The 24680-nt window shown below is 33.5% G+C and overlaps 1 protein-coding gene across 2 annotated transcripts in view; it reads right to left on the bottom strand.

Annotated features, from left to right (window-relative positions):
- The window catches only part of BCKDHB (branched chain keto acid dehydrogenase E1 subunit beta), a 187666-nt gene that overhangs the window by 27903 nt on the left and 135083 nt on the right, over nucleotides 1-24680 (bottom strand). The window contains exon 9 of one of the 2 annotated variants that reach the window (XM_028509091.2): nucleotides 23292-23378. The exons of the other annotated variant lie outside the window; for it this stretch is intronic. Within the exon in view, the coding sequence (XP_028364892.1) occupies nucleotides 23292-23378 (87 nt within the window). The remainder of the gene's footprint in view (nucleotides 1-23291; nucleotides 23379-24680) is intronic. 2 annotated transcript variants of the gene reach the window in all.

The raw sequence follows: 24680 nt of genomic DNA, 5'->3' as shown, positions 1-24680 counted from the left end.
GCAAAGAAAAAAAGAGAGGATGACACTGTCATTACTGTGCACCTACTTTCTGTCAGACACTGTGGTAGGACCTTCACATATTTTTAAAGAATTTGCTCTCCATAACATCCTAGTAAAATACTATAGGCTACATATTATAGATTAAAAAACAAAACAAAAAGGCCAAAAATACAGGATACTACTACTTTCTAACTAAAACAACTAAGTCAATGTTATAGAACAAGTAAATATTTCAAAGTATATATTTTAATAAAGTTAATGATGTTAAAGAGAAAAAAATACATTCTTCATAATCAAATTTACTGTCAATAATCTATATTTTAATAGTAGACCAAAAGAAATATTTTAAAAAATAATAAAATAATACTAAAACAATAGCTGGTAAACCATAAATTGTATTAATTTGGGTAAAATTATAAAATTGTTAGCATATATACACACACATATAAATGGCAAGCTGAATTAGAAAATAAAATTTACCTTTCTTCATTTAATTTGAATACAGTAGTACTCTAACATATGTATAAGGTTAAATGGTACAATATAATGATCTGGTACTAACTTTGATGTATATAGTAAAATACATTTAAATACATTGAATGTTAAAAATCACTATTAGGATATTTTTCTGTCATTTCTGCTGAGGCTTGAAGTGGTGAGCATACAAACTAAATGGCCAACAACAGAAGAATGTTTAAATTACTGGCAAATGATGGCCACACAACAATATTTTTGAACATAGGGTGATATAATGCTCATAATTTAATGCTAAATGAAAAAAGCAGGAAAGAAAAATGCACACAAAGCATACTTATAAACGTGTGAAAATAAAATGATACACATAGACACTAAGGTACACAGGGGCAAATACAGTAAGAAAAAAACCACTGCTTTATGTACCTTACAGTTTTAGTGTAACCTTTTATTTTTCTAATTTCCCTCATCTTTTTCTATCTTATATTTTAATTAATTTGTATATTTATTATATTTCTTATTAGACTGTAAGCTTTTGGGGGCCAGGGACCATCCTTTAGTTGAAACTATAGAGACCTTTGCTGTATTTGGCATTCAAAAATTTTTGCTAGGCTAATTTGAATGAGGTGTAAGGTAGTTTGTGATTTTACTTCAGGAAGTTTCTATTATTTTTAGGGGTTTTTTTTGAGTCACATTTATAGTGTTCTGTATTCTAAAATATGTCTGGATCCAATTCTATTCAAATGAAGCATTTTTTATTTCAGTAAATTTTCTCTTTAAATGGGTCTATATCCTAATTTTTAAAAATTCTACTCCATTTTAAAGTGTGTGCTTCACATTCTGCTATAAGAATGAGACAATGAAAACTAACAAATGTCAGCGTGGACATTTATATCATGTTCTGCATTAAAATAAAATATGCCTTATGTGAACAGAAATAATTTATAAATTTTCTCAGTTATATATTTTGTAGTTCTGTTACCCTTTCAAGTATGATATTGATATTTTTCATTCACAGGTATTTTTTTGTAGTCATTAGTAGACATATATGGACACAAGTTGAAATTTACTGAAAATTTAAAAGAGGCATGCTCCTTCTGTGATGTGTGTGGAAAAAAAGTAACAGAAAATCATTAGCTCAGGACACTACAGAAAGGGGGTGGGAACATTTAATATTGATATAATCCAATTTTAGAATACAGAAAAAATAAACAGTTTGCTGTACTCCTGTTATGCATTTGGCAATAAGCTAGGCATCTTACACATATTATCTCATGTAATCCTGTATGGTAAATTGGCCATTCCCATTTTACAGATAAGGAAATTGAGATTTATAATGAAAATAACTTTCCTAAGTAAACAAAGCTATTACATTATAGAATCTAACCCTAGTCTGTCTAATTAAATAAAGCCTCTTTCTCTGAGGCCATTATGCCTCTTGGGAAAGAAAAGCTGGCGGTGAAGACAAGTTGAAGGACTGAGAAGTGAATCTCAGAATAGGCTGCTAGTTATATAACTTAAATGATAGATGAGGCTTTTAGACCAAGGTTTTGCATCAAGGATAGAGAAGTTCTTTCATGAACAGATTTCAGATGGGCTGGAGCTTGGCCTGATGAGGAATATTTCTGGAAACCGAACTCCACCTCACTCAGTGTCACGGTAAACATCATCAGAACTGTGTTGCGGTTTACCTGTACCAGCCATTCACTCTTGATTAGCAGGTAGACTTGGAGCCATCTCCAGGAGAATTTCCAGCAAGCGTGGAGCCAGCTCCCAGAAGGAAGCTGGGGTCAGGACAAAGGGCGTGCTCATGCCTGGCACCAAGACACAGCTGGATGACTCCATGGGAAAATGCAGAGCTACACTTCCATGTGAGGGCAGGCTGTGTCATCACCAGATTTATCTGCTTTCATAAGTTTCTGTATCATTTCCATTAATGAAACTAAAATCTTTATCTGTGTCTGAGGGTGTCTTTCCATCACCACATACCCTGTTGCCACAACCTTGTAAACATTATTGAATAGCTTCTTCCTATGAATGGCATTCCAGTCATATGAGCCCTGGCTGGCATATCTGCTTACATGCTGAAGACACGGTTACTCATTCTTCAGATCTCAGAGAAAATCCTACATTCTTCATGAGACTTCCAGATCAATTTTCTTCATATCATTCAGGCACCTTTCTCTACATTGATATTGTATTATGCACATATTCCCTTTGTACTGGTGTCTCACCTATCACATTGTCCACTGACAACTGTCCCCTCCCACTAAAATGAGACCTTTAACCTGACAGTTCTTGAAACCCAAGCCTATAATACAATAGGTGCAGTATTCATTTGTTAGCTAAACCTGCTATTTGTTGATTTTTATCACCTGAGGTGATAAATATATACATATTGATACCAGCAATTTAACATTGAATTAAGCCCAATACAAAGTATTGGTGATACAAGGATGTATCAAGGATGCATCTTTTGGATGTACCAAAAGATGATACAAGGATAAAAGCATTTTTAGAAAAAGAATAACAGTATAAAGGAATAAAAGCAATAACAGCTAATATTCCCTGAGTACTGTGTGTCCTAGTTTTACTTACATGTACTAATTCATTTAATCTTCACAATAACATTTTGCAGAATGTGGTATTTACCCCATTTTCCAGATAAGAAAACTGAAGCAAAGGATGATTAAATAACTATGTGGGATCACAGCAGATAAGAGGTGCAGCTGAAATTCAAATCCAGGCAGATTGCCTCTTGAGTGCCTTCTTTTAGCCACTGCTGGTCAAAGCCTTCCCTGTGTTAGTGATTTCTTCTCATTTAACCCTTGAAAGCGGTTCTGTAAGACAAGAGCACTATACTAGGAGGACAGATTGGGTTGAACCGACTTGATCTGGTCCCTCAGCTCTGTGGGTGCGTGAGTGGCAGGGCAGCAACTGTCACTGCTGTGAATCTGAGCGCTCTGTGATGGACATAGAGACAACTGATACCAGAATCCTCTCTACGCATGGGCTGTACCTGCTGCATCAGCGTGGAACACACTGCCCCTCACCCAGCTCTTCCTGCTTCACTTATTTTGGGCTCTTATTCTTCCATAACATTTTAGATTCAGTTTGTCAAATTCCAAGACAAAAACCTGCTTGGACTTTGTTTATAGTTGGACTGAATCTATGGACCAGTTAGACAACAACTTACTATTGTCGTAAATCTCCCTATCTATGAACATAGGTGTTTTTTAATAATTTAAAATTTGTTTTTTTAATAATTTTAAGTTTGATACTTTTTTCATAAAGGTCTCAGATGATTTTTAAAGATCGTTCCCACATATATTGTCTTATTGTGCTAGACGAGTAGTGCAGCAATAAATATAATTATTCACAGTAGGTTTCTTGGTTTCTGATTTTAAAAGTAATGCTTCCAACATTTACTATTAAATGTAATGTTTGTTGTAGCTTTTTGGTAGATAACCATTATCAGGTAAACAAAATTACTAATTCGCTAAGAATTTTTTTTCTTTTAATGATAACTAAGTACCAAAAGTTATTGAATATTCTTCCTGTATCCACTGAAATGGTTACATAGTTTTTCTTCCTTTATTCAGGTAATGTAATAAACTTCATGAATAGACTGTCTATTGTTAAACTACCATTCCCAAAATAAATTTGACTTGGTCTTGAATGTTTTTGATTCAGTTTGCTATATAAACTTTGCACCTAAGCTTATGAGTCAAGATTGGCCTACAGTTTTTTGTTTTTGAATTGTCCTTGTCTGGTTCTGAACTTATACTAACTTCATAAAACAAGATGGGCCAGCTTCTTTCTTCTGTCTTATATAAGAGGCTGTGTGTAAAACAGTGAACTCCAGAAAAACTTAGCTATAAAATAAACTGGGCCTGATACTTCTTTAAGAAAAGATAAGTTACTGGTTTAATTTCTTTTATAAGATTTTCATTTTCATTTTCTTCTTTGGTTAACTTTGGTGATTTTTATTGTTCTAGGAAAGTCAGAACTACACAATTAATTAACAGCAGTGAAAACCTAGCCCTGCCAAAAGCTCCTTACAAATGAAGAACCTATGAAAATACCAGGGCAATGCTGCTATGTTCATTTGCTTAGACTCTTGACAAGTCACAAATACAACTCAAAGTATTTGATCTTATCAGGGTGGTAACTATTTTGAATTAATCCTTATTATTACTATACTTATGCTTGTCTTTAGAAAATTTTGCTAAATGAAATAAGCCAGGTGATGAAAGACAAATACCATATGATCTCACCATTAACAGGAACCTAATCAACAAAATAAAAGCAAGCAAGCAAAGTATAGCCAAAGACATTGAAATTGAGAATAGGCTGACAGTGATCAGAAGGGAGAGGGGAGGGGATAAAGGAAGAGAAGGGTGAAGGGTTTGCAGGAGCAATTGTAAATGACATATGGACAACAACAAGTGGGGGGTGGAAATGGGGAAGAAAGGTGGGGAGGGCTGGGTAGTGGGGAGAGGGAGGGGGGAAAGGCAGAAAACTGTACTTGAAAAACAATGTAAAGAATAATAAAATTAAATTAAAAATGTAATTTAGCCCTGGCTGGTGTGGCTCAGTGGATGGAGCACCAGCCTATGAACTGGGGTGGGGGGAAATAATTGTCTTATCAGGATGGTAACTGTTTTGAATTAATCACTTATTATTACTATACTTATCCTTGTCTTTAGAAAGTTTTAGACTATTTTCTAAACTTTGTAATATTCCTTTATGTTCATATAACATAATCTCCAGTTTGGTTCCATTTTTTCCTTTCTCCCATAAAATTATTATTCCAACTTAATGAAGATGTTAATCAAATTGCCTAAACAATGCTGCTAAGTATGATTATGCCTTAGTCTTAAGTGAAATGGAGCATTAGGTTCTTGTACATGTCAATCAGCAATAAAATTAGAAATCCATAATGTGTGTACCTGATCTGCTTTAATGACAAGTCATTTCCTCCTTCAAATTTCTGAAGAGAGGTAGAGCACAGTAAATAGACCTTGACCTGAGGAACGCATGGGTTAAGTATTTGACACAGCATCACTTCATGATACCTCCAACTAATAACTACCTGGCCAAAGTTTCACACTAGAGAATTGGTCTATTACCTTACAGACATTTGGAATCTTGGGAGAAAAAATCACTGCTTGCTATGTTTTCTAAAACACCATAAGTGACTTGAAATATAAAACTTGTATTTTCTAAAAAGTACTCATTAACATTTTCAAACAACAACAGCTTTCTTTAAGAAGCGACATCTGCTCATGTTAAGACCAAGATAACCCAGTCACTGGTTACGCTGTGCTCCCAAACTTCTACCAAACAGCTAAAAGCCCCCAGGATGGTACTTAACAATGGCCTATAAAATGATTACATTTTAAAGGCATATGGCAGAAAAGTAAATGTCTAGAAGGCTGTAAGTAAGAAAAGCATTGTTCAGAAAGAGAGAGAGAGATCTGGAATTGGGAGGCATGAGGAAGAAGAGTAAAGAAAAATATATGACTGAATCTCAAAAGCATTCACAGATGGTGGTAGACTTCATCCAGTCTTTCTTGAGCTGTTAGGGGGTCACGTCCAATTTTCTCACTTTGACATTTTAGATGTTTCTACAACCTTCATCATGATGGTGCAGGCTGAAAATGGGGTTAGCCAACTTCTCTCAAAGATCAGCCAAGGCAAACAACCTAACTTAAAAACCACCATTTCCATATTTTCTTCTCTCCACTTAAATTAAATTAGCACAGTTAATAGAAAATATAAAGATGGTACAATAACAAGAAAATTAGAGCAATGGGAAGCTAAAAATAAAGCTGAGAGTTTAACAGACCTGAAGTAAGGAACTTATTACCCTCTTCTATGCCTAGAGGGAAATTTATAGCTTTAGGATGTAACAGGGTCCTTTCCCAAGAGTTCATGTTGTAAACTCTGCCTAAGCAGCAAACAATACCCAGTTTCTAGGCCTGCAAATTAGCAACTCCCCAAACACTACAATGCCCCAAATAAAGTCAGATGCAATTTTCCTAAAGGCTTTATGATTACATTAAGTCTATTCAACAATTAATCCAAATAAAATAATCACTACTAAAACTAAAAACCAGGCACATAAAGAGTCCAGAGAAACCAGTTAATGACTAGAAACTACTTGGCACAGAGCAGACAGTTGTGCTTTCTAAATGTTGTTATTTGTAACTGAGTATTTTTAACTGAGTCAACTAAAGTAAACTAAAATCTATATTCCTTTCTGAAGTATTTATATCATCATAATGAATCTTATTGGTCTGGTAGCCCTTGTTCACATTTGCTGATAATATAAAAACAATTTTTAAAAAAGAAGTAGTATACAATTAACTTGCTATATATTTCACATCTTATATTTAATGCCGATTTTTAAATTTCTGCTTTTTTTTGTTCTTCTAGAGCATAGTAAAATAAAACTTTTAAAGGATATTAAATATAGAAAAGATTCCTTCAGTTATATTTCTGGTTTTTTTTTTTAAAGAGAGGATCTGTTCAACTTATAAAATATGGTTAATAACCAATGCTGGGAAATGGCATTACAAGCTGAACATTAAATTAAAGATCAAAATGTTCACACTCAAAGCTCACAACATGCAGACACATCATCTTACAATTAGTTATCTATACTTGTTGAGGAACTGTAAACTAAGAACTTGCTTGCCAAATATCTCCTACGAGTGATGTAAACTTGGTATTTAAAAATTTGCATTATATACCTTTTAAAATTATATAGAAAATTTCTTCTATTTGTTAAAAAATAAAGACAACATATCACCACTACGATGTTACAAATAATGCCATCTGATCCCAGACTAAATTTTCCTAAAATTTGTCTCTGATGAAGAAAACACCTCTGCTGGTGTGGCTCAGTGGACTAAGCACCTGGGTTGCCGGCCCAGTGGGAGGCGCTCGAGAGGCAACCACACATTGATGTTTCTCTTCCCTTCTTTCTCCCTCCCTTCCCCTCTCTCTAAAAATAAATAAAATATTAAAAACACAGATAAAGTATCTCTAGTAAAAATTAAAGACACTTCTATTAAATATTTGTGAGAATATTTAGGAAGCTGCTACCTACTAACTTGAGATCTTGATCAAGATGCTAAATTTTCTGTGCCTCAGTTCCTTCATCTACAAAACAAAGAAGCCAGTGGTTCCTATTTTATAGTATCATTCTTTGTCAACAGTTCTGTGTTAATAGTAAATATTTATTTAAGCATGTAAATATGTACATTAAATAACCCAGGTAAAGACCTCAGAACAATGACTGGCATAATACTAATAAAAAAATGTTGGCCCTATGTCCTAGATCATATTTTCACTTTTATATTCCTCAGTGTCCTTAAACAGAATACCAACAAATCAGTAACAAATGGTTACAAAATGAGTTAAGAGAAAAAAACCCTTTAGAAAAAAATGTATCTCTTTCAAATTACATGCCTAGTTTACACTTAAATGGCCCATATTACCTCTAATTGAATTTCTTGATTACTTAGCTACATTTTTAAAACCTAAAAATGTATAAGGTTTTTAAAAAATTACTGAAAACCTTGGAACATTCTTGGAACACTCCTTTAAGGATGATTCTATTGATGATATTTTCTCGGAGACCCACCTAAGTGGCTCTGTTATTTGTGTAATAAAAACAGAGGCAAAATAGAGACACAGCTCTAAGAAGCTAAAACTCTGTATAATAATGAAAAAACTGGTCTCTAGCACCACCTTATGAATTGGTGCAATTTCCTAAACAAAAAGGACTAATGGACAGCAGGTTGACTTATTAACAAAAAGAATTCATAGAAAAGCCAATTAACATCATCAATTGATAAGAGAAAAATATATAAAATATGAATAAAAGAAGATGAACAAACTTACAAGAGGACTGACCTTCCCAAGGAAGGATGTTAATATTTGAAGAGTTTCCACTTCTATTAAATAAGAAAGGAGAAGTGGGGGAGGAAGGTAGGGAGACAGCACTCTTAGAGTTCTCACTTTATTGTGGACTAGTTTTTTGCAAAAGAGATCTTGTTACAGGCAGCGTTGACTGTCTGTAGAGTCTTTTTTTAACTTGTTCTAGGCCTTGCTGCTTCTTCTGCAAAAGCCGGTGCCCGTTCCACGGGTAGGTTCGTGCGGGCACACTCATGGGTATGCACGAGATCAGAGCACAGGAAGTAGGAAGTTGGGTTAGACATTCTCTAGGATTTTTAAAAACTGCCTATGTTCTGCCCTAATTTTTAGTTTCTTTTGTCTCTGTATCATCTATTTTTACCAGACTTACTCAGTTATAACTCATAATTGGACTTAGCTAGTTTTGAAAATACTTTCTTTTCTCCATCTGTCTGTTAGATTTATTACAGTAGCATTACCTCAACATGGATCTTGACATAGGGGTATGTAAATCTCACTAACTGAAGCCATAAGATACAAAGAATTACCCTTTGAGTTTTGGTAATATCACATGAAGACTTTTTCCTGTATGATTGTTACTTCCTAGTTTTAGTAAAATAAACTCCTATCTACGTCCCTTGCCGTGCGTACTAGAAATGCTGCCCTTTTTCAAGCATCACCATCCCATTTACACTAACACTGATAATCTGTGAATCTCAAACATAAGTAGGGCTGCCACCCAACAGATGTTTCCCCAACCCCCCAACCAGGCTGCTTTGTTCCATTGCAAAGTGGTTTCACGGCAGAGCTCATTTCACTTTTTTCAGGATTTTGTTTCAGCACAACTTTATATATTTTCCATTATCCTTTTACACTGTAACTGAAAACAACACATCTACAATATAGTTTAAAGCTAAACAAATATAAAAGCACAATTAATGATAGAACTGGCTGTTGTTTTCAAGGTCTGATTAGCTAGAAAATTCAAATAGGTTTACCTTGACATGTAACAGATACGCATAGTGCTGTGTGAGAAAATGCTTCTTTCACCTACTTGGCAATGTAAGGCTTTACTAGAAAAGTCAGCATTTCAAACATCTAGTCCTCAACATGTTTCATGATGATTATATCATGATAACAGAACTAAACAATTTTGCAAAATAAAAAGGTGTGTAATAAGGTTTTGGCAGTCACAAGGGACCACTTACAAAACTCAAAAGAAAAATTGTAGGATTTGCTCGCAAAAATAAGTCCTCTCTGTCTGTATGACAAGCTTTCTATTCAGGCAGTAAGTAATGGAAATTGGTCAAAATGGGAATAGTTTTTTTTTAACAATTGGACAAACACAAGTGGACCTAACTTCCTACTCCCTAACAGATCACCTCTCCTTAGTCTGACATGGAAGCTTCAACTTTGTGGTCATTTACTATACGTATCCAAATATTTCTTCTCTAGATAAATGAACTCTAATATAGACGTCAGCTCTATTTAACATACAGATGACCAAAAACTTCATAAAAACCAATGCAAATATGAAACCACACTTAAAATGCTTGATTTGCATAGCATAAAAAGATAAGATTATTATAGGTGACCATACTCTACACCTCTATGGCAGCAAAAAGCAAAATAAAATAATATGGACTTTATATTTTTATCTACAAAATAGTTAACAGTTTTAAAATATTATAGACAGAAAAGAGACTGTTAGCTTCACAGTTGTAAGCAAAAAGACTTTCAACAAACAAACTGGTATTCACCTGATAGGCCCCACCTACCCTTCTCAATATGTCACGGGAAGCACTTCTATTTGTATAATGTGAAACTGTATCCTGTCAGAAAACATTACTTTAGAGGTTGTATCTCCATGAAAAACAAATTCATTAGCTGGTAGCAAGTGAGCCACGTTTTGGTTCTTCATCTTTTTAATAGAGGTAACACAATGAGGATGGTACAGATAACTCTGTTTCAGACTATTAGCTAAATGCTTCTTCAATGATGAACAAATAATATTTTGTTCAATTTTAAGTAACAAAGAAGCAAATTTTTCAAATAGCATAACCAGCATTTCAAAATGGAATTTTTTTAGGACATTTGTTCTGAAGAAAAAAATGAAAAATGGGCTTACTCTTAGGGGAAATCATTTAAAAATGTTTTTCGGCCCCTCCCAGTTGTTTCTGTCTTCATTTCAGATTTGGAGAAGAATGTGTCATAATAATGCCCCTCATTTCAACTTTAGCAAATTACCCCTAACAGCAGTATTAGAACTATGGTAAGCTATGATATTGTTGGAAGACATTAACAACGTAGAAGTTTCATATATAACACCTTATCCCATTATACCATTTTAGAAAACCATCAGTAAAAAAGTTAATTCATATATTCTTTAGAGGGAAAATTCTTTACACTTCATACTGAAAATGACCCATGTTAAAAATGCTTTTCAAATGCTATTAATTCTATAACTTTTGTGATCAACCAGGTGAAAAAGAAAATATTTGCTTGCATCCAACATCATTCCTTTACCTTTTTCTAGTATTACAGGACACTTCTAATTCTTGCCTAATAGAATGAAGAAGGCTTTCATAAACACAAAGTACTAGAATAGTGCTTAGTTTGTCCAAGGTGAGAGAAGAATTATAGTTTTATTGCAAAGATCCACATGTTTGCTTAGGGTAGCACAGAGAAAACTGCCAAGAAAGGCAAAAAGAAAGAAAGAGAGGGAGGAAAGTGAGTAAGGAGGAAAAAAAAATACTGTGGTTCTCTGAAGCTAAGAAGGTATCCAGGTAGCATGCTCCCTAATATGAGGACTTAGCTTCACCTATGCTACTCATGATTCCATGCAAACACAGGGTAGTCAGGGTCCTAGTTTTATAAAATACATGAGTTTTATTAAAATGAATATGCATTTATTAGGCAAAATGATAGTTGCATACATAATAAAATATTCCATCATATTAAAATATCAACAGTTGTATATAGTACACTTCATTATTTTACTGTACCTGAACTATGTTTTTGGAACTGCTACAGCAAAGCTGGTTTTAATAAACTCTAAGACTGTGTCATGTTGGAATACTATTCATAAAATACATTCAATTCGATCAGCAATGCACACTCAGATAGAAATCTATGCCCAGAAAAGTTCATGGTTAAGAAAATAATGCACAAATTTATTATCAGGGTGCAGAGGGAGAAGATTCTTCAATAACAAGCTATAAAGGTAAGAGTAAGTTCCAAGTTAACTGCTAATATAGAGCCAGCTTTGGTATTTTAAAAGAGTAGTGGAATAAAGGAAAAAATGGTGCTAGAGAATTTAATGATGTAAATCATCTCAAGGAAAACAGATTTTTGTCTAACTGGTTCAGTGAGCACCAAAGGATACAGGCATAGTGAGTATTTTATACTTTCCGTATTCTAAGATAGGAATTTAAAAACAACCCAGGAAAGGAATGCAGAAATGTAGCTATGAAAAGGGCAAACTAATTTTTTCAATAGATAGGAAATAATCAGGATCATTGTTTTAAACAATGATACAACTATGACTGTGGGTGATATAAATGTGGATTTTGAAATGTTGGTCATCTCAAGGTACTTCTTAAACATAAATATTTAGATATTCTTAAAAGAATAGTCATGAATTATACTTTTCACCTAATAGTTTTGATAAAAACAAACAGATTCTTGGTACCATCAGCAACAGATGGTACCAAGGACTAATAAATATTATATGATCCTCTCAAGGACTGAAACAAAAGTTTATCTTCAAATGGATCAAGAATTTAAAGTACCTTTTTTAATATTAACTTGGAAGAAAAATCAAATATTCAACACTTCCCTAATCAAATGCAAATTTTCTGTCATTTCTGCAAACTAAACCAACATCTTGAACACTTTCATTAATATTGAAACCAAATTGATACATTTAAAAATCCAAAGCTATTATAAACTAGATGATTGCTGCTTATAGCTTTCATTTTCAACTGCTTTTTTTGCAGTAACTGCTGATTGTAATGTCTTAATTTTCACAAATGTTTAGATTCAAATGGAGCAGAAAATTCATTAGCAGTAGTTAATCTCTATTTTAATGTCTGTTTTAAACTCAAGGATGTTTTGGTGAGCTGTGAACTCATTCGAAAAAAGAGACGATAATCCCTTAACAAAACATAAACTAATTTGAGCTATAAAGTTAATCACACTAAATTATCAAAAAAATGTGCTCTCAACAACTTTAAGGCCCACCAAAATGCATGACAAACTAGCTGTGAAATTTAACTGTCTCCTGAAGGCCAACCCAGTCCCTTATTGATTGTGAATACAACATTTACAATACATGCCTAACATTTCTTTACAAATTTAATATGCTTCTCCGTATTTGGCTAAGATGTCGGACAATGCGGCCAAGAGGGTTGTACAGGTCATGGATACAGGCTCTCTCACTTGCAAAATTTTAAATAATCTTATTACAGTTTGAAAACTTTTAAGACAGGTTGTATATTTTTAAAAATATTTTGAAATATTTCACACCAAACAAGGAAATGAAACATGTTAAACCAATTATACTAATTTTCTTTGAGAATACAACCAGATGTTCAAGAATTACTGCTCTAAGAGGAAACCACAACTCTTCAGGTACTAAAATACAATTGAAAGGTATCAAATTATAGAAATCATTAACATTTTAAAGAAAGTAATATTTTCCTTCAGAGAATCCACTGTACTCACGTAATAGTTTATTTATTCTATGAAGCTACATTGGTAACTATGTAACTGTCAGCGTCTGCTTTAGCCTCAGATTTTTACCACCTGATTATTCAAAAGAAGTAATGCTGTCAAAGTGATACAAAGTAAATATGTGAAGGATAACAGCATATAATATCAGTAACTTTACAAAGATAAATCTTTTTGGTTTTTGGTCAAATTGGAGTGGTGGTGTATAAAGGGCAGCAATTCAACCTGTCAGTCTTTATGACTAGAAATATCTATATACAACATAAACCAGCAAGAACATCACTCTCCTTCCAAGAAATGCCTAACAACAGTGATGCTTGGCAGCTGGCAGGGTGGAGGAGGGCAATGTAAATTTACATCATTCACTTCCCGCTTAGTGCCAGGCATGGTTCTGGGCCCCAGGACTGCGGGCATGAACAAGCCAGAAAAGGTCCCCAAGCTCATGAAGCTTGCCTTCGACTGGGGAAGGACACTAAATAAACAAGACATTTCAAGAGCTATGAGAACAGTTCAACAGAATCATGGGAGGGAGGAAGACTCTGGGGCTGAAGAGCTACTGCAGATGGGGCATTCAGGAGGGCCTTTCTGAGGAGGTGCTATTTCAAAACTGAGTTTACTGAAGAATCCACATACTCTTTCCAGCTGAGCACATTCCCTTTCAAACTTTCTTGCAGAGTTAATTTTCCCCATCCAACTGGCAGATCAGTCATTCTTAAGTGAGATGGACAGGAATGGTCTTGGGATGCCACCAGAGGGATACAACAAAATGCTAACCAGAGGTTACAAAGAAAGGGAGAAAAAAAGAGGGAGGTTAATATGAAAGCACCAGTCAATTCAAAGGCAACTACACCTGACTAGAAAAATATGAAGGATTGGGTGAGAGAAACTGGGGTACTTCATCATTATCCAGAGGGATGAAATAAGGACAGCTTTCTTTCTGACTGGATTATGTCCAGGGAGATTTCAGAAAGAATGATGGCCATCCACCATAAAGCTAATATCAAAAGAAGGAAGGGAAAATCAGCAGGGGATCCGATGGTTGTATCCTTACATGCTAGCACTGTTAGTCTCACTATCGATGACCAATTAACAGAGGAAAACCAAGTACTCTGAATATCCCAGTATAAGGCTGCTTTCACTTTCACAATGAGAGCGATGAACCAAATACACCATACCTGTGAGGGACAGCACTGTCCTGCGGCATAACTAAGTTTATGCAATTCAGTTTCACTGGTTTTAAAACTATCTCTCATCACAAATCTGAGTAATTTGTATCACTGTGAGTGACAATTTCTAAAACTCAAATGTACATGATTAAGAAACTGTGTCAAAACAAAATATGAAATTGTAAAAATCAACCATAATGAGAAAAATAGGCTTTCATATTTAAAACAATTTAGGGAGAACTATAGGACTCATCATGCCATGTGGGAGAGCATCTAATTATTATAAAGCCTTTAATTATTGTTAAGTTATATGTACACAGAAAATAAAGAAAAAATTTGAAGGAAAATATTTAATAGAAGTCTTATTTTTTCCTAGGCATAGAAAAATATATATGGTTTTTCTCTCTTCACAAAATTGGGCAAGAAAAACACCTGTAGGTGTTAGCAGAGTGAGTTTTTCATATAATATTATATGGGTGCAGTGAGTTTTTCATATAATATTATATGGGTGCATACAAATAGGGTGTTGCTGACTATTCTTTTAATGATTCTAACAAATCTACACATTCACAATTTATCCAACTATGCTCCTGTTGTCATTAACACGGTTTCAAACATTTTCCTATCAGATGAACAACACAGAGGAAAATGCTCTCATGCACTTCTGTGTGCAACACCGAAGTGACGACTGCTAGAATTCCTGAGCAGGGAAGTCTTACCCCACATTCCCTAACTGAGTTCCAGGAAAAAGAAATCAATATCTGCGTTCGCCTGGCATCATCTCAATGCTAAATATTGCGTAATTAATTTTTAAGCAACGCTGTTCTTATGGGTAACAAATGATACTGATAACTCATTTTTGAAATTTGTATTTTTAGCCTTAATAAATGGTATATGGTTTCATGTTTACTGACCATTAATATTCTAAAAATAATCTGATTCTGACCTTTTAAACAAAGGAGCTAGTAATTTGCTTGTTGATATTTAAGAATGTTTAATACAGTACACATATTAACCTGCTGTCCTGTGTTCCAACTTCCCCAACTGTCAATCTGTCAGTTGTGCTTGGTTTTTTGTCACTCAAAAATTTTCATTAATGCAAATATATTAATCTGTGAAAATATGACTGATCCTACTGCTTTTATTTTTTGCTCAAAAATTTCTTACTATCTCAGTATCAGTTATTTCCTACATTTTTCTTTTAGGTTTTGTGGTTGAGCTTTCTTTACTTTTTCTTTCTTTTTTTAGTTCATTTAGAATTTATCAGGGGAATGGAAAGCAAAGGACAGATATGAGAGGTATTTAAAACCCAACTGCTAGAAAGTGGACGTAGAAGGGAGAGGATGAGGCTGGGAGAGGGAGAAATTAAGGAGGCTGCCAGGGAGGGGTTCAAATTGAGAAAACGGTCTTCCATGTTGAGCAAATAGCATTAAGAGACTGAACCCATTTCTAATTACTTTATTATTCTCCTTACTTTAAAAGTCATTTTGTTGAAGAGTTGTCAAGGAACATGTTGTATAAAGGACACATGGACAAAGCCAAAGGGGGCAGGATCAAGGGTGGGTTGGGGAAACTGGCAGGGGGTGGGGGGAATGAAGACAACTGTACCTGATTAACAATGAAAAAAAAGGTCATGTTTGTTGAAACAGTAGTTTCTATACTCCTCATTTCAAATCACCATTCACTCACCAGCCCAAACACAACATGGGTCCCAACCCAGCTACTCCTCTGCTTTCATAGAAGTCACCAATGTCTTCCTGTTCAAGGTACAACTGTCACTCTTACCTGACAAAGTCTGAAAGAATTTAATATTGTTGCCCACAGACTCTACCATAAAACTCCCCCTGAATGTCTTCTGGGACGGCTCTCTCTTCCTCCTTTCCTTCTCTCTAGCCACTCCATCTCACTCTTCTTTCAGTCTTCCTTTTAAATGTTGGTACAACTAGAGACATCTTCAGAAACTTCCCTTGTAAAGACTATCCCTTTCCTGTGTGGTCATACCCATCCCCAAGGCTTCAGCCATCACCTCATGATGATTCCTTAATCTTTTCCTACACCTTAGGTTCCCTCCTGGGCTTCGGAGACCCATTTTCATCCCCATTTCAAATCCTACAAGTCTAAAATGAATTCATAATCTTCCCTTAAAGATGTGCTTAAATCTGTTTCCCAATGATATTCCCCAGCTCAGTGAAGTAACCACACCTCCATTCAAAAATCACCCAACCTAGAAACCAAGCTAAGCCTTATTCTGCATTCCTGCCTGCCTGTCACCCACTTCAGTCCCTATCCTGTTGCTCCCTAATCAGTCATAAGTCTTTCAGAGTCTCCCTCCTACTCTAAAATCCATCTTTCCCTCCCATCCCACTCCCATGTCCTCTGTTTAGAAGACCCTTGAATCTCTCACCTAAATGGCTCGGCTTCTTAATTAATCTCTAGGACTTCCTGCCTCACCCCTCCCAATGCACCCTCAACATAGTGCCAGAGTTTTTCTAAATTGTAAATTTTTAACGTTATTCTCCTGCTTAAAATCCTTTAATTACACCATTTTGCCTTAAATGATGTATATTGGTTTTTTAGTTTCTACTACTTCCTATTTGCCAGGAACTTTATAAAGTGTATTTTAAATACATTATATGGAAGAACTAGATTTATTTCTATGTGAGCAGACTCTACTCTATCATGTCTACTTCCTCTATGCAAAAACAATTCTTCAGTATTACATATAAGATTCTTAAGATTTAATTCCTGCCTGCTTATTGAACCTTACCTTGTGCAACATGCTTCGCATGTTACTGTTCAATTGTACCAAAATCTCTTTAACTCCTAGAATATCAAATATTTCTCTTGCCTTCTTATTTATATTATGTCTCCTGTCTGGAATCCCCACCCACCTTCACTCATAGGATCACACTTAATACTCCAAGAGTTAATTTGGCTGTCATATCTGGGTTAGATGACTAAGTATTTTATAGTTCCATAGTCTTCTGGATATTTCTCTCTCCTAGCATAGGACCATTATCTGTTTAGCAACTATTTCTTCAACTAAACTGTTAAGTGTGCCTAAAACAAGGACTCTCTTTCTTGAATGGAATGTCCAAGTTAAGGCTGTACACAGAACACTCAGTAAAGGTTGGTTGAAAGAATTGTGTGATCAGCACACTGGAGTCATTAAAAAATGTGAGAAATAACCCTAGAAACATTGGTTCGGAGAGATGAGGATCCTGAATGGTGACATAAAGATCTATTTCTATAGCCGAAGAAGATCTATTGAAGGTTTTCAAACAGAGAATGAACAAAATTTGATGTGTGTTTTAAGAAAATAATGAACAGTAATGTGATAAGATGTGATAGGCTGAAGAAGATGTTTAAAATGTCCAGGAAAAGTTGAGGAGAAATAGAGCTCATTGTGATATAAGCTGATTTCTAGAAACTAGCAGATAGTCAGCCATGTGCTGAGTTTACCTTTTCTTGCTTTCATGTTAAAATCCTTCCATATAAACTATTTTATCATACAAATTTCCTATCACTACCAAACTGAGTGTGAAGTTAGCATTTTGAGTCTAACACTCAAGAACAAATTTTCAAAATTTTCATTTAAAAGTTTCAAGAATAGCCATGCAAATGGTTTGAGTTCACCCAAGGGGAAAAAAAAAAAAACCTAGGAGAATTAGAGGGCTGACGGGAGAAACTTGGCCACACTTACACTAATGAGCAAAAGAGAAAGAGCCGTCATCAGAGACATGGTGTGGTCAGGGCAAGGGGGAGGCCAAAAGAGTGTAACATGGGTTGAACTACTGTGATGTTAGTGTCCCCATCCACATTGTATCCCTGAACAATTCAGTCTTTGGTTCAGATCGATCTATGGCTACAAAATCTATTTGTGTAATCAACATTCAAGAGGCTTTAAGGCAAAATGCTATTTTAAAGGCCATCCTATATCTGAACACTCTGGGTTAAACTGCTTTTCTGATGCTTTGGCTCCATCTAAATAAATTTTAGTATAGAAGTGCACTTCTCCTGATTATGATATGTGTTGCCATCGGCAAACATTTTGCATTACTAATTAAAAAAAAATTAAGATTACAAAATTGCAGTGAACTACTCATCAAATTACTACTCTGATAGTTTTCTCTGATGACTCTTACTTTATCAACATAGTAATTTTGATTAAATATATTTCCACAATGATAAAAACTTAGGACCTTAGGACCTTCCCTCTTCTTCAGATTAATTCTTTTAAGATTGCTTATAAATTTGCTAGTAATGTTAATTCACTAGATAGAATCTTTCTGTAGAATACTTTCTAACATGAAACTATAAGAAAATCAAAACCCCTTTACTTGAAACTATGAAAAATTTTAATACAATGATTTGTATAAACCCCATAAAAATCTTCACAGACTATTAGAATATGATTACCTTATATGTCGGTATGTACAATTTCTGCATTCTTATTCTAGGAAAAAAGACCGCACAGAAAGGATGGAACAATGGTATGGAAACTTACCATCCTCTCCAACTGGACTCTTTATTACAGACTTATTGCTTCCATGTGTTAAAAAAATTCAAACCTTTGAGCCAATCCAATCCCTAAAATTTTTGGCACACTTATTAAGCATTGAATCCAGAAAAAACATTTTTTTATTATCACAGCCTATCAGATTAAAGGTTTATTTATTATGAGAATGTGTTAGAAATTAATTTTTAAAAAAGGTTGGTTTCTACAAGGCTTAAAAAAAGTATGCTATTTAAAGCTTAAAGTTGTTAAAATACCACAAATTACTTGGTCTCAATATTTAAATAAATAATGCCTATTTTGAATATTGCAGTCTAGAACATATAAATTCATTTGGAAGAATATTAAAATAGATGAGGTTAACACCTTTTTCTTAAACAATAAGGATTTTTTTTTTTTTACAGCTGTGGTCACATAGAGCTGAGGAATACAACATCACATAAAATTAATTCATGTAATTTTCTGAAACAATGAAATCTTTGCTCAAACTATGCAGTGAGGTCAATGAATTACCTAAACCCTTGTCTTTGCACTTTTCCACAAATCAGGCTGCACAATGGGATGCATAACTCCCTCAAAGAAGCACATCTCCAAGTTCTGGTGTGTGTGTGTGTGTCAAATGAAAGAAGGAAAAAGTTCCCTCACCCCAAAATGAGAACAGATGGGAATGTAAAATTAGATGGGAAAAGACAGTGAAGCTTTGGATGACCGACCAAGAAATCTTCCCCTGAGGGGAGCCAAATACACCAGACCTCAGCTTGTGCTTCCCAGTTAACTTTCAGATCAAATCCAACAGAAATGCAAAGCAGTTCTTCAATTCAATGTACTGGTTTTGATTTTTTGTAAGCATATATTTTATCAAGAAACTATGAACAAATATAAGTAAAAAATTTCTATATTCAACATAAAGTAATCTCTTAATCATTCTTAAGAGTTTAACATTACTTCAAACTTAGACTGTTAACAATAAAAATTTTTTAAATAATAAAATAAATGACTATGAAAAAGAGGCAACAGACATGAATGAACTTAAGATGCAGATGCTGAACTCCTTGTATAATAGAAGTGCCACCTGCAGTAAGTGGGAAACTATGTAAATAAAATAAAAATATATCTTCTGTTCATTCTTTCCATATTTTATCTCTATAACTAAAAATAATCTTAATAGTAATACCAACAAATTTTCCTACGCCTAGCAAAAAAGTTTCTTTATTTGATATCCAATTTTATAGAGCATGACATAATTTTTCTACCTAAAAATACCAACTATAACTTTAAACCAATATTCTTTATAGTGCTGTATTCTTTACAATTTTTCATTTTTAATATGGATATGCAGAATTTGAGAAAAACAGAAAATCATGCTCTCAGATATGAATGTATTTAAAAACAGTAGTTTTATTCCTAATAATCAGTATATTGAGTAAAATATAATAAAATAATATTTGTCAATATTTTAAATATTTTAATTGATAATAAAATAACAATCATTAAAATAATTTTTAAGAGCAACTTTGTAAGATTAGCCTTGAGCTTTTAAAGTTACTAAATATCTTCCACAAAACAGTATTTGTGGAGATCTGGTGTGTACTCACTTTCACATAAAATTTAAATTCACTGACACAATAAGAATAATAATTCATTCTTTTAATCAATAGTTCTCAAGTTTATACATTATTTTATCCATAATCTCAAACTTCTTTGCCTAGACAACAATCAAAAGTTCTCTGTGTACCTATTCTCTGTCATCCCAAAGAAAACATCTTAACCCCGTTTTATCATTTTTAACCTTACTAAGTATACACAACAAAAAGAAATATAGAAATATGGCTTATTCTAAACAGTGAAAGCAGCTGCACCTCCCACTGAAGTGATCTCAGTTTAAACAACCCAAGACACTGGTAATTTGATACAAGCTTCAATTTTAATTGGGAAAGAGACCTTTGTGAAGAAATTGCTCATTATAGTACCACCTTGCATTTAGTTGAATGTGTGCAAGAAACAATTATTGAAAAGTAGATTTGTTATTCAGAATACTCTAAATTATATGCAATAATTATTTCCAAAAAAAAGAAGAAAAATCTCTCAAGGTATCTAACTTTCTTTTATTTTCTCCCTTATCAATACATAAAAGCCAGCAGGCAAACTTTTGGGGATACTACATTGATTATATTAAAATTCATTTTTCACACTTTCATTTGTGCAAATAAAATTTGAGTTTAGCAAAACTGCAAACATTTTCAAATTCACTCACATTAATAAGTCAAATTCTTATTCCCCAAATACCAAATGCAGATCCCTCTACAAATTTTACATTATTGCTTTAATTAGTTTTCTGGTTAATTAGTTGAATAATTTTAACAGGGAAAACAGAGAACATTTTTTAATGAATCTAAAACTGCTACCTTCCCCTTGGAGGCTGGGAGGGCATGGGGGCTTTTAACAGAAACTGCACATGCACATATACAATATTTACTCAATATTCCTGTCCCAGCCCCAGAGCTTCCACTGTCCTTTTTAAACTGGGTAAGTCACAAGCACTCTGAGCGATAAACGCTTAACTGAAAAAAGGAATATGGTTGGCTTAGGTGGTCAGGATTTCTCAGATGGCAGACGTCTCAGGATCTCTGGGCATATTCTCAGGAGTGTGAGAGTATTACACAGTGTCTTGTTTTGTTTTGGTGTCTTCATGTTATGACATAAATACAACTATATTCTGGATAATCTCCTTCACAACTTTTAGCACCTACTAGTATCACACACTTCAGGTTCTGACTTGATACAAGTGTTTAGGATCTTGCTGACGTTAGCTTTTTATGCTGACCGTGTTTAACATGCAATATGTTGTTCCTCGAATTGGAATTCATACATATATTCTTGGGGCCCAGGAAGTATTTTTTTGTTAACACAAATCCACATATTATTCACAACCAGGAGACACTAGATTTGACAATCTTTCTAATTCCTTTCCAGTTTAAAAATATGTTACATTCTATTGCAGCTCACTAATATTTTATGAAAATCAAATTTAAAAGGCACATTTAGAGAAAGCTAACTTCACAAAAGGAATTATATATGTTCTACCTGTTTTTCCTTTATATTTAAATGCAAATATATCTTTGAGATAAGAATAAGGTGGCATTCAACAGAAAAAAACAAAACAAGGCTGTCAAATGAAGGTTCTTTCTATTAGCCAGACATTGTCACTTCAAAGGGCTTAGTGGACCACATATTAACCAAGAGTCATAACACCCCAGTTTCTTTTTCCAGTTTTCCCTCTAACTTGAAATAGCATCTTGGTATTGAAATAATTTATTTCTGCAACATACATTTTTATACAGAGTTAGTATATTTATTCATTATACTGCTCAATGAATAAAATGCATAATAAATACTGGGTAGTCATGTTATATAATAAACAGTATGATTCAAATTTTAATTTATATAATAAATAAGAAAACAACAGATCTATAAATAACATGTAAAAATAATAATACATTTTATTTCTGAATCTACTTCTGGATTTTTTGACCTAGCTTTAAAAACATGTTTAAATTTGCTTCATGTAATTTAAAATTATTTAGTGGTTTCAATTAGAACTTACAGATATGTTATTGGTAGAAATCACTGTTTACTACTTAAAATTTAAAAATAAAAACCATTTCTAATATATCAGAATCGGGTTTTTAAACCATATGCATTCTTAATTCTCAATTTATATGTGTTTTAATAATACCCATAAAGAAAACCAAAGTGCCTGCAAACTGCAAAGCTTTTTAGGTTTAAAATGCATATACTTCACATTCAAAATAGTTATGTAAGTTTTTTAAGAGTTAGGGATAATGAAAATCATTTACCAGTAAATCATCCTATTCAAATGTGTGATACAAATGTGAATAAAAGTTTTAAGTAAAAATTCTCTATAAGGAGGTGTATTAAAATTTTTCCTGATATGCAGCATCTTAAATAAACACTTTTAAAACAGAAATAGTTTTTAAACTATTTCTAAAGTGTTGCAAAGCATAACAAAACATTACTAATTAAACTAATAAAGAATTATTGATTTTGAAATTATTTATTGAATTCACATTACTAAATTTTGACAGATTCATTTTTTGTTAGGTGAGGGCAGGAGAATCTAAGATCAATTTTATAATGTATTTCATAGTAAATTTAAGCTTTATCAAGAAATATTACATTGAAATTTAAAAGGGTTTTCCTGTTAGTAAATATAACTGACCTTAGTTTATTAAACTTTCAAATTTTCTTCTTATAATGGAATTTTCAGCTTTTATTACATTAAAGTTTCTTTTCTAGATGATGTACTTAGACCATTAACTAAAAGACAGTAGAGTCAAATGAAAAATATGCATTTCCAAAAAGTGCATTCTTTTATATATTGTGACAAGTAATTTTTTCTTGGAATATACACATGCAGTTACATAAATGTTAAAACCAATGCCAAAAAGTTACTCTACCTGCACCGTAGAGCTGATCTCCGACGCAAAGCCACCCGTCAAGGGAGCCTCGTGACTGATTAACAGTCGTCCTGTTTTGATTACAGACTGAAAAAGACAAGGAAAACCTAATATTGAAAAGAATACATCATTTCAAGTATATAATGGTAGTTTTGATTAAGGAATAAAAATAAATTATTTAAATTCAATAAACAATAAAAAAATAGTGGTGCATTGTTAGGACAAGTAAGTTACAACACAACTCTTTCAACCAGACAGTCATTTGACTTTTGCACATTAAAATTTTTTTCAATATAGTTTATAATACAAGTACAAAATAAAAATAAGATTTGTAATTCTATGTATGTCACCAAAAATGCATTTCATTATAAAATATTATATATTTGCATATAACCATAAAGTCTTAGGAAATATTGTTTTGGGGAGAAGGAAAATATAAAAATAGCACATGAATGCTGCAGCTGAGGTAACTCATGCTACCAGATATTTGAAGAGCCCTGGGAGGAAGAAATCATTGTAAAAGTACAAGGTTTACAACCCTCCTTGTCCATGTGCATTAAAATCTGGTTCAGAATCTCAACTCTATTTTAACACTGAAAACGTCACAAATCATAAAGATGTGTTCTCAATACCAGCTCAGTGTGGTTGTGCACACTGTGCGTAATATACTCTGTACAATAATAAATCAGGGAGTATAGCAATGGTATCACAGGATGCCCGTTCTGTTGGAAGGTAACAAATATTAAAATCAACAGCAAGTTATTATCAGTTATTACTTAAAATATGCTCAATAATTACAATATTACCAAAGAGAAGTGGTATATCCTCCTCTACATTTCCAATAATTTATCACCTTCCTTAAATTCTACAGTACTACTTCTGAATATGAAATAAAATCTTCCAAGCAAAATATGTGTATAAATTAATTTTCCCTTCATTCTAGGCAATTAGAGTCTAGAATTTTAAAGTATGCAGCAGTTTTAAACCAGCACATGTTAAACTCTAAGATATAGCTAGTAGCCATGACAAAAATAAGTTACTGTAGCTACTAAGTAAATAGTGACTGAAAAACATAAAATTTTACGAACACCATACCCACCCCCAAATAATATGCAAACCTTGAAATACTGGTGTTTGGATTTTTATGATAGTGACTAATTACTCCATTTATGAGAGTCACAAATTAAATTTCTATGCACCTGGTTAAAAACATAAAGAGACAAAAATATTCTGCAATCACACACAAATGTAGTCTCAAAGAATTCTCTAAAAATGCCCTGATTTTTAAAAAATTACTAGTTAAAAAAAAAGACAGATTTGACAATCAGATCTTCCTTACAGCTTGAAAACCCAGACTTCTACCAATGTGACAATGTGTAAAGATGACAA

Source organism: Phyllostomus discolor, chromosome 4 (assembly GCF_004126475.2).
Source record: "Phyllostomus discolor isolate MPI-MPIP mPhyDis1 chromosome 4, mPhyDis1.pri.v3, whole genome shotgun sequence".
NCBI classification, from domain to species: Eukaryota; Metazoa; Chordata; class Mammalia; order Chiroptera; family Phyllostomidae; genus Phyllostomus; species Phyllostomus discolor.
Note: the sequence above shows the minus strand (reverse complement) of the source record. Positions and strands in the feature narration are given on the sequence as shown.